Source organism: Symphalangus syndactylus, chromosome 6 (genome assembly GCF_028878055.3).
Source record: "Symphalangus syndactylus isolate Jambi chromosome 6, NHGRI_mSymSyn1-v2.1_pri, whole genome shotgun sequence".
NCBI classification, from domain to species: domain Eukaryota; kingdom Metazoa; phylum Chordata; class Mammalia; order Primates; family Hylobatidae; genus Symphalangus; species Symphalangus syndactylus.
Window position 1 is genome coordinate 38,071,402 of NC_072428.2, and position 15,228 is coordinate 38,086,629.

General features: G+C 37.7%; 1 protein-coding gene across 2 annotated transcripts in view; it reads left to right on the top strand.

Moving 5' to 3' along the window:
- The window catches only part of SAAL1 (serum amyloid A like 1), a 25,735-nt gene extending 11,215 nt beyond the window's left edge, over positions 1 to 14,520 (top strand). Inside the window, exons 4-12 of one of the 2 annotated variants that reach the window (XM_055282202.2) lie at positions 2,530 to 2,609; positions 4,367 to 4,426; positions 4,566 to 4,681; positions 5,351 to 5,531; positions 7,630 to 7,712; positions 7,801 to 7,989; positions 11,132 to 11,328; positions 13,359 to 13,451; positions 14,374 to 14,520. In XM_055282202.2, coding sequence (XP_055138177.1) covers positions 2,530 to 2,609; positions 4,367 to 4,426; positions 4,566 to 4,681; positions 5,351 to 5,531; positions 7,630 to 7,712; positions 7,801 to 7,989; positions 11,132 to 11,328; positions 13,359 to 13,451; positions 14,374 to 14,466 — 1,092 coding nt within the window. In that variant the 3' untranslated portion in view covers positions 14,467 to 14,520. The remainder of the gene's footprint in view (positions 1 to 2,529; positions 2,610 to 4,366; positions 4,427 to 4,565; positions 4,682 to 5,350; positions 5,532 to 7,629; positions 7,713 to 7,800; positions 7,990 to 11,131; positions 11,329 to 13,358; positions 13,452 to 14,373) is intronic. The other variant, XM_055282203.2, reaches the window with a different exon arrangement.
- Positions 14,521 to 15,228: the final 708 nt, after the last annotated feature.

Here is a 15,228-nt window from a genome sequence, read left to right on the forward strand (position 1 = left end):
TATTCCCTCTTTAGTGTATAAGGGAAACGTATGTGGTTTTTTTCTGCCCCTACTCACTCTTAATCTTTTCCCAACATTTGACCACCCACTTTTTATTGAAACTTCATTTCTATAGCTCCTGTGTCACCTCACTGTCGTCTCTGACCTCTTCAGTCACTCGTCTGTCACCTTTCATTGGCTTTTTTCTTTCTTCCTTTTTTATACTGTCCTGAATATGGACTTTTTCTAAGGTGTAGGCCCTGATCCTTTGTTCTCATTATATTCATTTCCCTAGTGAACTTACGTGTTCTTTACACCTTTAAGTTGCAGCTCTGCCTGTAGGAGCAAAGCCTCGACTTCCCTTCTGATAACTGATGTCACATCTCCAACTTTCTTCAGGCATTCTCTGCTTGCATATCCATGCAGTTGTCCGTTGGTATACATGGGGGATGGTTGCAAGACATTCCTCCATACTGAAATCCGCACATACTCAATTCTGCAGTCAGCTCTGTGGAACCTGTGTGTATGAAAAGTCAGCTCTGCATATTACGCAGGTTTTGCATCTTGAGGACACTGTATTATCAGTCCAATTTTGGTTAGAAAAAATCCACCTATAAGTGGACCCACACATTCAAACCTGTGTTCAAGGGTCAGCTGTACTCTCTAACCCTGAATTCTATATGTCCTCAGTGATTTATGGTCACACTTAACTGATCATAAAAGTCACCTGGTATATGCTGGGTAAACAATAGCTTTCCAGGCTCTACCCTGGAAATTATGATTCAGTAGATCTGAGATGAGATTTGGAAATCTGTATTTTTAACAAGCACCCTGAGTGATTCTTATGTTCCAGCAAGGTTGGAAACACTGTACCATCTGAACTCATTGTAGCCTTTTATGCACTTTCTTTTTTAGTTTTCCTGTCAACGGGACCAATATCACTGATGGGGAAATGAGGCAACTTGAAAGCTAGGAGTCAAGTTCAACTGCTTTCTCCCTTATCCTCACACTGGATTATTTTGCTTTCACCTTGAGAGTCTTCCTCAGCTTCATCCTTTTCCATGCCTGAGGGCCCTCCTCCTCTTGCATCTTGATAATCGAAGTGCAGTTTGGAATAGTGGTTAAATGCTCAAGCTCTGGAGCTCTGCCGTGTTCTAGTTGGAGATCTTAAGATCTTAGGCAAGTAGGTTAACTTCTCTGTGCCTTAGTTTCCTCATCTGAAAAAATAGGGATACTATTAGTACCTATCACCTAAGTTATTATGTGAAATTATACACGGAAAATGCTTAGAGTAATGCCTGGCCATAATGAGTGGTAATAAACTGTTATTACATATTAATTAACTATTACTGAGATAGATTCTTAAGTTCTTTTCAACTTCTTTTCCCTATACACTAGTCTCCCCTTATCCTTGGGGGTTACATTCCAAGGCCCCCAATCCTAAAACCGAAGATGGTGCTGAACCCTATTTATAATATGCACAAATTTCCTTTTCCTTCTTCACAGTTTCATGGATGGATTTGTTCTTAGAAATCCTAAGCAACCTCAGCATACATTTTTGTTTTTCTTATGAAGTCAAGAACTTTTACCTTTTCATGTAAAGAAAGCACTTAATGGCAGCTCCTTGGCATATCCAAATTGCCAGCATCACTACTCTTGTGCTTTGGGGTCATTATTAAGTAAAATAAGGGTGACACGAACACAAGCCCTGTGAGATACCACGATGGTCGATCTGATAGCCAAGATGGCTACTAAGTAACTAATGGGCAGGCAGCATATACAGTGTGGATATGTTGAACAAAAGAATGATTCACATCCTGGGTGAGACGGTGCAAGGTTTCATCGTGCTGCTCAGAAAGGCATGCAGTTTAAAACATGAATTGTTTATTTCTAGAATTTTCTATTTAGTACTTTTATACCAAGGTTGACCATGGGTAACTGAAACCATGGATAAAGAGGGTCTACACTAATACATTATGCATTTTGCCACCAGAATAATCTTTCTAAGATACTGTTTGAGTGTGTTGTCTCCCCTCCTTGAGCATCTTCATGATTCCAAATAACTTCCCAGATTAAGTCTAATTCTTCAGCACGGCATTCAGAGCCCTTAATCTCAGTCCTTTATACCTGCGGTATTTACCTCATGCTGTTCACCCACTTTGTGCCACAACCAGAGTACTTTATTGTCTACAGTATTCGCCATGTACATGATTCCCTTCCTGCCTTTACTGATACTTTCCCCTTATTTGAACGTCTGTCTTTTGTTTGCATATCTCAGTCCTATCAATCATTTAAAACTCATTTTATCGATAGGAGTTCTTATTGCATAGCTCCTGCCTTTGCCCTTTCTTGTTCTTGTGTTTTTCATCCCTTCTCAAATACTGTAAGCTTGTCAAGGTTAGGGTACAGGCAGTATATGTATTTCTTTATCCTGCCTCCCCTCCGCCTTGCCCCAAAACTTGGCTCAGCAAAAGTTTTTGTTCAAGTTGATATTTTTGTTTATACCTTTCATCTCAGAGCCATTGTGACTTGTAAAATTTGATTTGGCAGGAAATCTGTGTGGGAATTTTAGGTAATATGGCCTGTTTCCAGGAGATATGTGTGTCCATCAGCAGTGATAAAAATCTTGGGTAAGTCTTACTATGTAATTATGTTTTTTAATATATTCATTTATATCCTTAAGGAAATTCTAATACATAGGAAAAGTAGCAAATTTGAAAGACAGTCCTTTCTTTGTCTTGATGAACACTCTCTGGGAACTTCATTGTGTGTTGATGATAGCTAGGGGCTTCTTCAGGAGGTACTGAAATGATTCAGGATTTAAGCCTGTTTTCTTCAGTAGCAAAGGAACCTGAATTGTCAGCTGGTGGCAGTAAGCCAGATAGAGGAAGAACCAGTGGGCCAAAACTTGGAGATGGGGCAGCCAACTGGAATCCAAAACAGTTTAGGGGCAGGGAATCTGATGACTCAGCTGGAGTCTACAGAAACTAGATTTGTTGAATAATGTCATCCTGAGAGCTCTGACTTAGAGGGTAAGACTTGCCAACAACTAGAAGATAAAGGGTTGCCTCTGATGAAAAGACTTTCAGATTTCTGCTTCGAGGCTAGTTCTCTTCTCCATGTGTAAAGTTCTGGGCAGAAGGTTTTTTAATGGAGGAAACCCAAGTGGTTACTGTGTTCTGAGAACACCCCGAAATTATATGCTGAATTTTGTGAGTGTATTAGTTTTCTAGGCAAAGGGTTCATGGCTTTTAATCAGAATCTCAAAGAAATTTGTACCCAAAATAGGTTAAGAAAACTGTTCCAGGCAGTTTTTGTCAGAGCTGGGGCCGTGAGGGTTTTATCACAGGATTCAAGTACCTGGGTTTCTCAGAAAGAGAGAACTCCTAGTTGTAGAGGGACTTTAAGATCCTAGTTCAGAGTATTTATTCCTCAGTAATTTACCGTCATCCATGGAGCAAATTACTTAAGATTATGTTTGGTCTCTAATGTTCTCTATCAAAAATCCAAAATGAGAAATGTTAACAAATGTTATAAATTCAATTAAATGCTTATCTTAATATTAGTATGGTGCAATTTATATTGCTGATGGGATATAAATTTGTTGAACCACTTTAGAATAGTTGGGCATTATCTGGTCACGTTGGAACATATGCATGTGCTGTGACCAGCTCATGGTGGGCATATATGATAAGAGAAACTGTGCACATGTGCATCAGGATAACTCTTACAAATATTATAGGAGGATTGCTTGAAATAGCCCCAAATTGGAATCAACACAAATGTCCATCAACAGTAGTCTGGAAAAATAAATTGTGTTATTTTCACACAATGGAGTGCTCTGCAGCAATCTGTCAAAGAATAACAGCTAAAGAAACAACATGGGTGGATCTTACATGTATAATTTTCAGCAAATAAATGAAGACTCAATAAGTATAATATAATTTATTTCATATGTTGTCTCCCCTCCTTGACTGTCTTCATGAATCCAAATAACCTCCCAGATTATGTCTATTTATTCAGCATGTCCTCTTAATCCTTTTACCTGCAGTATAAAGCAACACCAAAATATATAAAATAATAAAACTATAGAGCAAAGTAAGGAAATGATTGCTGGAAAAATCAGAATGGTCATCATTTCTAGGTGGGAAAGAGAATTGTGATTTGGAATGGACACATGGTGACTACAGAGATGCTGCTCTGTTCTGTTTCTTGGAAACACGAGTGTTTGCTTCATAATTATTTATTAACTATAGATTTGTATCTTTTGAGCTTTTCTGAATATATGCTGTATTTCACAATAAAGATGTTCAAAAAATTAAATGAAAACTCTGATATTTTAAATGCAAGAAGTGAGGCATATCGGTTAACTTCTTTGTTTTTGTAGGCAGATGTTATTGCACTGTTTGTATGATTCAGACCCACCTACTCTGCTGGAAACAAGCAGGTATGCTTTTCCTTTTATGAATTCTATAAGGTTACTCATAAGAGTAGATAAGAAAAAAAAGTTAATTTTTTATTTTCAAATTTCCTTTGCTGTTTTTTTTTTTTGAAAAGTAGAAATTCAACCCACGTTTACCATGTAGGTTGTTGCTTACTTGCCTTTCCCAGGCAGAAGTGGCCAGTGTTTGGGTTGAAAGGATCCGGGAACATCCAGCTATTTATGATAGCATTTGCTTCATTATGTCAAGTTCAACAAATGGTAAGTCATCATGTACTCTAGAAAAAAAAATGTTTTAAATTGTATTTAATTTTTAGGAAACCAAGTAACTATTTTTAGAAGTCACCTTTTTTAAAAAAGCCTTGAGTGCAAGGTAATGAAGTTTGTTTGAGACAGAATCTTGCTCTGTCACCCAGGTTGGAGTGCAGTAGTGTGATCATAGCCCACTACAGCCTCAAACTCCTGGGCTCAAGGTATCCTTCTGTTAATCTCCCCAATAGCTGGGACTATAGTCATGCACCGCCATGCTCAGCTCATTTTAAAATTTTTTGTAGAGACGGGGTCTCGCTTTCTTGCCCGGGCTGGTTTCCAACTCGTGTGTTCAAGCAGTCATCCAGCCTTGGGCTCCCAAAAGTGTTTGGAGTATAGGTGTAAGCCACCATGTCCAGCTTTTTGTTTGTTTGTTTTTTGGAGAAAGTTTTTTGATTGAAGATATAAAATTTCTTAAACTCCTGGGACCGTGATAAATTCCTCATTTAAAAATGAGGAAAGATAAGCAAATTTAAACATACAAGATAAGTAAATCACCCTTTAGCATAAGTACTGCTTTGGCAAGATTTGGTTTTCTTAGAATAGCTTTAGGAATTTTGCTTAACCCTATTGCTTTTAGCAGTTTGTTTTTCATTTTGATATCTGTTTTATTCTCTGCAGTTGACTTGCTGGTGAAGGTGGGGGAGGTTGTGGACAAGCTCTTTGATTTGGATGAGAAACTAATGTTAGAATGGGTCAGAAATGGGGCTACTCAGCCTCTGGACCAACCCCAGGAAGAGTCTGAAGAGCAGCCAGTGTTTCGGCTTGTGCCCTGTATACTTGAAGCTGCCAAACAAGTACGGTAGGTGAGCTCTTTCGTGCAAAATGTTCTGGGAAAATGCAATTGCTAGAAATATTCTCAGATATAAAAGTCTTCTTATATTCCCTACAACAGAATAAAGTACATAGTCACTCCTTGTTACGTTAATTACTACTACTATTTGTGATGCAACCTGTATAGTGGTTACAAAGTTCCTGTTATATTATCATTTAGCTATAGGCTGTTACTCAACATTAGCTGTGGTTTCTGTCTTACCATATTTTATGTAATTTAAATCAAAGAGAAAACATTTTCTTGTGCTTTATTTTACATTGAACATTTAACAACTTCTTCATTAACGTTACATTTGTTTTTTTTTTGCTCCTTGTGTTTATATGCCAGTCTTCAATAAGTGACTGATGTTGGGACTCTGATGTCTTGCCAAGAGTGATTACTAAGCCTTACAGGTCATTAAAACTGTTTATTGCTAATCACTAGAAAATTAATTTTTAAATTGATCTGCTTAGTGGTTTGCTTAGTGCATTCTTAGTGCTGAGTAAGCCACATCAAAACCTATTAATTTTGTGTCCTTTATCCAAGTGAGGATTAAATTCATCATCTTTCCCTAAACCTGCTTCACCAGTATTCTCAATCTCAGTAAATGATATAATCATTATCCTATTTGGATAATCTAGAAGAAATGGAGAAGCCATTACTGAATCTTTCCCGCCCCAGTATTTTCCCATTGCAGTCAACTCCCAACCCTTATTCCTGACTTCTTCTGGGATTCCATCCATGCCAATCAAGCCATTATTGTCTCTCATCTGGAGAACTGCCACATTATTTTACTTGAATTCCCTGCCTCTATGCTTGCTTTTGCCAAGCCTAGACTTTAAAGCTGTTTTTGCAAAGTATGCACTCATCTCACTCTCATGCTTCAGTCTTTTCAGTTGCCTTCCTCAGGATAAGGTCCAGAAAAACAAACAAACACAGCTTGGGTACTACGTACATTGCATGTGTGATGGGACCATCCATATTCCCGAACCTCAGCATCATGCATGTAACAACCCCCAACATGTACCTTCTGAATCCAAAATATAAATAAATAAAATAGGGGAAAATAGAATGAAATAAATGAAAAATTCTCAAAAAAATAAAATACAGCTTATAGACCCAGAAGCGCTATCCTTATTCCTTGTACTCTGCGTTTCAGTCATGTGAAGTTTGCTTCACTTCTTCAACTGAACCAGGCTCTCTTGTCTCCAGGCCTTTGCACAGTATGTTTCCTCCACCTCAGACACTTCTTTGCCCCTTCATGTTTCTATGTAAACATCATTTTTCTTGAGATACCTTCCCTGACCCTGCAAACTAAGTCTCCTTGCTTTGTGAAGTTCCTAGCCCTATAGTGCTACGTTAGTACCACTTTATTGTAATTACCCCACTTGCAATCTTCTTTCCTTTTAGAGTATAAACTTTATGAAGGTAGGGATAACATCTTATGCATCTGTTTTCTCAACTCCTAACATAGTGCGTGAAATTTGTAAGTACTTAAATAAACATTTGCCAAACCATCGTTTTAATTGTTCACTGTCTTTTCACTTGTTTGGTTGAAGAACTAAAGATTTTGAGTTTCGAAACTATTTAGATTTTTGAGAATCCAAACGGTTGATCATAAGAATTAGACTTACATGGTTTTAGTATTCTCAGCTACAGAGCTAGGATAATCCTGAGACATTTTCAAAACATCATTATTGTTGATGCATGGTGCAGTGGACCTTACGTTCATACTATAAAAATCGCAGTCATTTTTTGTTCTGATTATTCAAGCAAACCAAAATGATAAAGTATCAACTAGCAGGTTCCTGCATTGTTGCTTTTATGAGATAGAGCCAAAAAGAATTTTTTACTTCTTGTCCTGTGTATGTTGATTATATTATATAATATTTGCTTATTTTTTGCTGTTTCCCCTATTAGAATATAAAAGCTCTAACGAGCACAGAGACTTCGTTCCTTTCCTTGTTTATCCTCAGCACCTTGAACAGTGGCTGGCAGAGTAATAAACATTTATTGAATGGAAGAATGATTGGAATCCCCTGGACAGTAAAGTTGTTGATTCAGTGCTTTTACTTTTCCTATTTAGTTCTGAAAATCCAGAATGGCTTGATGTTTACATGCATATTTTACAACTGCTTACTACAGTGGATGACGGAATTCAAGCAATTGGTAAGGTGGTTTATCGGGATGCACTACAGTTACTCATTTAATTGTTTGCTGATTTTAAAGTACTGCTTTATTTGTCCTCTTTATTAAGTACATTGTCCTGACACTGGAAAAGACATTTGGAATTTACTTTTTGACCTGGTCTGCCATGAATTCTGCCAGTCTGATGATCCACCCATCATTCTTCAAGAACAGAAAACAGTGCTAGCCTCTGTTTTTTCAGTGTTGTCTGCCATCTATGCCTCACAGACTGAGCAAGATTATCTAAAGATAGAAAAAGGCAAGTACAGTTTCCCAGGCTCATACTGTTTTTCATTTCATTTATTTCTCCCTTTTAAAAAATGCTTTCGTTTCCCTAATTATAAAAATGTTACATGCTAAACTTCAAAAATTTATTTTATTATCATATTTATTTACTTATTTTATTTTTTATTTATTTTTATTTTTTGGAAACAAGAGTCTTGCTCTGTTGCCCAGGCTGGAGTGCAGTGGTACAATCTTGGCTCACTGTAACCTCTGCCTCCTGGGTTCAAGTGATTCTCGTGCCTCAGCCTCCCAAGTAGCTGGGATTACAGGTGCACACCACTATGCCCGGCTAATTTTTGTAATTTTTCAGTAGAAATGGGGTTTTACCATGTTGGCCAGGCTGGGCTCGAACTCCTGACCTCAGGTGATCCACCCACCTTGGCCTCCCAAAGTGCTGGGATTACAGGCGTGAGCCACACCACCTGGCCTATTTACTTATTTTAAAGCCAGACTCTTATTTTGTCGCCCAGGCTGTAGTGCAATGGCAGGATCATTGCTCACTGCAACCTTGAATTCCTGGGCTCAGGTGATTGTCTCACCTCAGCCTCCTGAGTAGCTGGGACTACAGGCACATGACACCACACCTGGCTAGTTTTTAAATTTTTTGTAGAGACAGGGTCTCACAATCTTGCCCAGGCTTGTCACTCCTGGGCTCAAATGACCCTCCTGCCTTGCCTTCCGAGTGCTGGGATTACAGGCATGAGCCACCGCACCCTGCTTAAAAATTTATGAAAAATATCAAGGAAACATGATGTTTGTAATCTTACCATCCCACACATGCACATATATTTAATTCTGCTTTTTAGCCAACATTTCATTTAGAAATATAAAATGAATATTTTCCTTTGTAAACACATATTCTTTCACAGAACGATTTTTATGACCACAATTAAATTCGTGATTCGTTTAGAATTTATCGTGATTCGTTTAGAATTTATTCTGGTGTCACAGGTGAAGTGTGGCTTTAATTTTTTTTCCCCCTTTGATAACTTTGGTACTAGTGGTATCTGTTTTTTCCTAGAGGGCTACCCAGTTATCTCAACATCATTTAGTGAATAATCCAGCTTACCCACACTGATTTGAAGTTTCATCATTATTTTTAAAATTCACCTATATATGCTATTCATTTCCATTGCTGTATTCATATATTAGTAGCCATAGTGTTTTTAAATATTAAGGTTTTATGTTTTAATACCTAATAAGGCAAATTCCTCTTCTTTCTAAGTTTTCAGAATGTTTTTAACTATTCTTATCACTAACTTTGAGTTCCAAAAACAAAAACTTTCTGACATTTTTGTTGACGTCGTGTTAACTTGATAGAATATGTTATGCCCTTTCATTTGTTCAGGTCTTTTTTTGTGTCCCTCAGTAATGGTTTCTTCATATAGATCTTGGATATTTCTTATTAGTTTCATTTCTAGATATTTTATCTTTTGGGTTTACTATTGTCTATGACATATTTTCTTCCACTGATTATTGTTGGAATATATGAAGGCTATTGATTTCTGTATATTAACTTTGTATCCTGTAACCTTACCAGATTCTTACTATTTTTAGTAGTCGTTCCAGTAATAATCTTTGGGCTTTATCTGATAGTGCTTTGGCTTAAATTAGATATATTTTATCACTTGTCTATCTCTGGTTTATTCTTGTCTTTCTGGGTTGCCTAGAATCTCTGGTGTAAAATAGTGATGGTAGAAAACATCCTTACCTTCTTCCTGATTTTATTAGGAATAATCCTAGAGTTCCATTGTTAAGCATTATTGGGTATAAGATATATGTTTTACAGCCAGGTGCTGTGGCTCACACCTATAATCCCAGCACTTTGGGAGGCTGAGGCGGGCAGATTACCTGAGGTCAGGAGTTCAAAGTCAGTCTGGCTAACATGATGAAACCTTGTCTCTGCTAAAAATAAAAAAATTAGCCAGGCTTGGTGGCGCACGCCTGTAATCTCAACTACTCAGAAGGCTGAGGCAGGAGAGTTGCTTGAACCTGGGAGGCGGAGGCTGCAGTGAGCCGAAATTGCGCCATTGTACTCCAGCCTGGGCAACAGAGCAAGACTCTGCACCTCCCCCCCGCAAAAACAGATATGTCTTACCATTTAAGGAAATATTAATCTGTTTCTGTTTTATTGAGTTTTTAATAAAAAAGGAAAGTTGAATATTTTTAAGATCTTCATTTATAGATACGTTACCTCATTGAGAAGGTGGCATTGAGTAGTCCTTAGGGAGAGAATGAGGGAGTCATGTGCATACTTGGGGAGAAGAACATTCCAGACAGAGGGAATAGAAAGTGTAAAAGCCCTCAACCAGAAGTATGCCTGGTATCTTTGAGGAGGAACAGTGAGATCCCATGTGGCTGGGGTGGATTTAGCAAAGTAGCACATGGAGCCAGAGAGGTAGAGTATGGAGGGCCTGATTTTGCCTTTTCCTCTGAATGAGGTAGGGAACCATGGTGGGTTTTAAGCAGAAGTTGCATACACATGAGCTGACTTAAATAGGCTGCTGTTTTGATGAGAAATGTAGGGAGTCATGGGTGCAAAAGGGACATGAGTTAGGAGGCTTTTAGAGATTCTTGATAATTGACTCATAGCAAGAAATGTTAAAACTTGGACCAAGATGGTAACAGTGGTAGTGGTAGAAAAATCCTGTGAGCTAATTTTTTTGTACTTTTTGTAAAGACACGGTTTCGCCATATTGCTCAGGCTGGTCTCGAACTCCTGGGCTCAAGCTACCCGCCCATCTTGGCCTCTCAAAATGCTGAGATGACAAGCGTGAGCTACCACCCCTGGCCTCCTAGGCTCTTTTGATTGCTGGTGCTTCATTGCTTTAGTTCTCAACTCAATGTCACCTTGTCAGAGACCTAGCCCTGCTAGGCTGCTGTATTATATTCCTCTTTTATTTCCTTCATAGAACTTAACCAAAACCTGAAATAGTCTATTTTATTTACTTATTTGAAAGTATAAAAATGTAAGCCTCTTACAGGCTGACATCTTGCTGATGTTACCACTGTATCTGTAATACCCAAAATAATAATGTCTAGCACTAATTCAGTACATGTGAATGAAAAACCAAACTTAACTGGCCAATTCCATGCTTCTTGATTTGTTTATACAGTAGATCTTCCTCTAATTGACAGCCTCTTTCGGGTCTTACAAAATATGGAACAGTGTCAGAAAAAAACAGAGAACTCGGCGGAGTCTAACACAGAAGAAACTAAAAAGACTGATTTAACCCAAGATGATTTCCACTTGAAAATCTTGAAGGATATTTTATGTGAATTTCTTTCTAATATTTTTCAGGCATTAACAAAGGTAGGAAAGAAGTATTGATGATGTCATAAGCAAAAGAAAGTGTGGGTTGCTTAACGCTCCAAACTTTATTTTTTAAAAAATATGAAAGTAATATATAATTTGGGAAAATAAAGTAAAATCTTAATATCACCATGAGTTTATAATCTTAAAAACAACTAGCTGATGTGGTTTGATATATTTATGTGTGACAGACATATGCCTATGTTTGCGTGCATGTATTTTTATAAATGCATTTTTCATATACTTTAACCCAGCATATGCAATTTTTATAGACTACTATTTTCCCTTAACACCATATTATAAGCATTTTTCTTGATTCTAGATGAAAGACTTTTTACTGAGAGCCAGTTTAAACCTAATTTACCAAATAATCAGTTTTCAAAATTTACTGCAAACTTCTCTTAAGGAATATTCTCCCTGAATATGTTCAATGGTTATTAACATTCTTCCTTTGACCATATTTTTTTTATCCATATATTTGGAAAGAAATGTATTATGAATATGTTATGAATATATTGTACTATGAATATAAAATGTTATAAATATAGCTGTGAAGAATATATTTATTCATACCCACTTAATTTTTTAAAGAGTATTCCTTAAGAAGTTTCTCTTGGCCAGGCGCCCATAATCCCAGCACTTGGGAAGCTGAGGCAGGTGGATCACTTGAGCCCAGGAGTTTGAGACCAGTTTGGACAACATGGCAAAACCTCATCTCTACAAAAAATACAAAAATTAGCTGGGCATGGTGGCACACGCCTGTGATCCTAGCTACTTGGGAGGCAAAGATGGAAGGATTGCTTGAGCCTAGGAGATCAAGGCTGCAGTGAGCCCAGACTGTGCCACTACACTCCAACTTGAGCGACAGAGTGAGACCCTATCTCAAAAAACAAAATGAAACAAAAAGTTTCTCTTATTCTGGTGATTTTTTTTTTTTATTAGTTGTCTTGCTTCCCTTTTCCATATTTGTATTTTCCAGATTTGGGGTTATTACCTTAGCAGGTTTTACAGAATTTAAATTACTGGATTCAACATTATAAATGTGAAGATGGCTAAGGCGTAATGGCCATATTTTGTCAAAATGCTATTTACATGTGAAAATGTTGTTTTTACTTGATCCTTATTATTGGGTATTATAATTTTTATGTCAAAGTTCAGGTAATAAATTGTGTCTTACTTTGACTTGCATTTTTAAATTAATGAGATTGAAGTATTTGGATGTCGTATATTAATTTTGTTTCCTACTTTTTTATAATTTATCCATTTTGATTATTTGTATGAATTTCTTGGGTAATAATGTATCTTTTCCATATTTATTGCATGTATTTTTTTCTCATTCTTTGCTGTTGCTTTTGTTTTTTGGAGCAAGGGACATCAATATTTCTTAACTTTTAAGTGGTAGGAACATCAAAGAAAGGTAGGCTGAGAATACACAAGTGCTATGTCATGCAAATTCTTATGTAATATTTAGGGGATTTAGACTTCATCTTGAAGAAACTGAGGAGCTACTAAAGATTTTTTTCTTTTAAGCACCAAGTGATACGATCAGTTTAGAAAGATTACTCCAAAAGCAATAGAGAGGAAGGAGTAGAGAGAGTTGAGGCTGGAGGACAGGAGATCAACTAACAGGCTCTTGTGGTTGGTAATCTTCAAGAATAATCTGAAAAATGATGGCAGCCTAAACAATGGAATTTTGAATGGAGAGGAGGGATTGGTGTAAGAGATTTGGTAGAATAGAATTGAGCACTTGCCAGGAGGGGACAGTGGGAGGGGAGAAGGAAAAGTCTTTCTGTGTTCCAAGTTTGTAGTCTCTGTAGCAGGGTGGATGGTGGTGCCCTTCACTAAAATAAAGATGACAGTGGAGAACATGTTTGGGTTACATAAGCCTCCTTGATGTTGGTGGGTTCAGGTGGGACATTTGAAATGCCTATGAAGTCAGGAGGAAATTGAATATCCTGATTTGTTTTTATTCACTAGTTAAAGCTTGAAAAATTTTCCTTTTTTGACATTAAATCTTGTTGTTGTTTTAGGAGACCGTGGCTCAGGGAGTAAAGGAAGGCCAGTTGAGCAAACAGAAGTGTTCCTCTGCATTTCAAAACCTTCTTCCTTTCTATAGCCCTGTGGTGAGTACGGGTAAATGTATAGGTGGCCAAGTTTCGTAGGATTACTAAATGTTTCCAAGTAAGCACTTGATTTCGAGGTCATTGTCAAAAATGATAGTATATACCATTTATATGACTTAATGCCTTTGTCAGATAGATGACTGCTGGAAACAGAAAACCAAATACTGTATGTTCTCTCTTAGAAGTGGGAGCTAAACCATTGGATACTATGGACATAAAAATGGGAACAGTAGACACTGGGGACTACGGGAGGAGGGGAGGGAGGGACGGAGGGCAAGGGCTGAAAAACTACCTATTGGGTACTAAGCTCACTGCCTGGGTGACAGGTTCATCTGTGCCTCAGACCTCAGCATCATGTAATATGCCTTTGTAACAAACCTGCACATTTAGACAATTAGACTCCCCTGAGTCTACAATAAAAGTTGAGGGAAAAAAAGATGACTACTGGAAAATTCATAATACTATTGGGAGTAACAATTCTAAGAGGAAAAAAATAAGCTCTGAATTTATAGTACTCCTTTCTGTTATGAAGTAGGTAGCATCTATATTAAGCCAAAATCAGATTCTTGGGAATAGTCAGTAAGTTTTTATGGTTCTTCAAATGACATCACATTTCCTACCATTAGAATCAGATTTCAAAATAGGAACTTTTTCAGGAAAATGAAGGACAGAATTTGGGAACAGGCTGTAAAGAAGAGGCAGGGGGAGAAGTACTAGCTCAAGAGTAAAACGGAATGGGAAAGCATAGTCATTTCCTTGAGAATGATTTAGAAGACTGCTTAGGAAGTACTATTACTGTCATCTGGAGATCTGCCAGCATTTCTTTTCCATTGGACCATTTAGAAACCACAGGTAGGGCAATCAGTACCTTAAAGCACATTTTTCTCTTCTGTGTTTGATTTTTTTTTTGTTTGACTCACAGGTGGAAGATTTTATTAAAATCCTACGTGAAGTTGATAAGGCGCTTGCTGATGACTTGGAAACAAGCTTCCCAAGTTTGAAGGTTCAGACTTAAAACCTGAATTGGAATTACTTCTGTACAAGAAATAAACTTAATTTTTCTCACTGACAGTTGAAATTGACTTAGCCAAAGCCCATATTAGACCATAATTGTCTGGTGTTACATTTTTCTGTCCTAGACTTGTCTCACTTTTTTGACTTTGGAACCTGGGGTTTCACCACTGTCACCCCTCTTTTTATGTGATATTTATCATCCTCAGTTGAGGAAAACAAAAATGTAAGCTTATCATTGATGTTCTTTTTAGGGTATGTGAGAGATCAGTGTTGATTTTCTTCATAGCTGTTAATTTGTTTTTTTTTTTTGTTTGGTTTTTTTTTTTTTTGAGACTGAGTCTCACTCTGTCGCCCAGGCTGGAGTGCAGTGGTGCAATCTCGGCTCACTGCAAGCTCCGCCTCCTGGGTTTACGCCATTCTCCTGCCTCAGCCTCCTGAGTAGCTAGGACCACAGGTGCATGCCACCACACCTGGCTAATTGTTTGTATTGTTAGTAGAGACGGAGTTTCACTGTGTTAGCCAGGAGGTCTTGATCTGACCTCGTGAGCCGCCCGCCTCGGCCTCCCAAAGTGCTGGGATTACAGGCATGAGCCACCGCGCCCGGCCTAATTTGATTTTTTAAAGTGAGAATAATGTCTTTGTATCCACTGTAAGTATATTCAGCTGCAGTAACAGAAACCTATAGTAGCTGAATCTGATCTCTTTCAGGAACCTTATGCAAAAAGTCCAGATGTAATGAGGTGGCTCCTTCACGTGGTCTGCC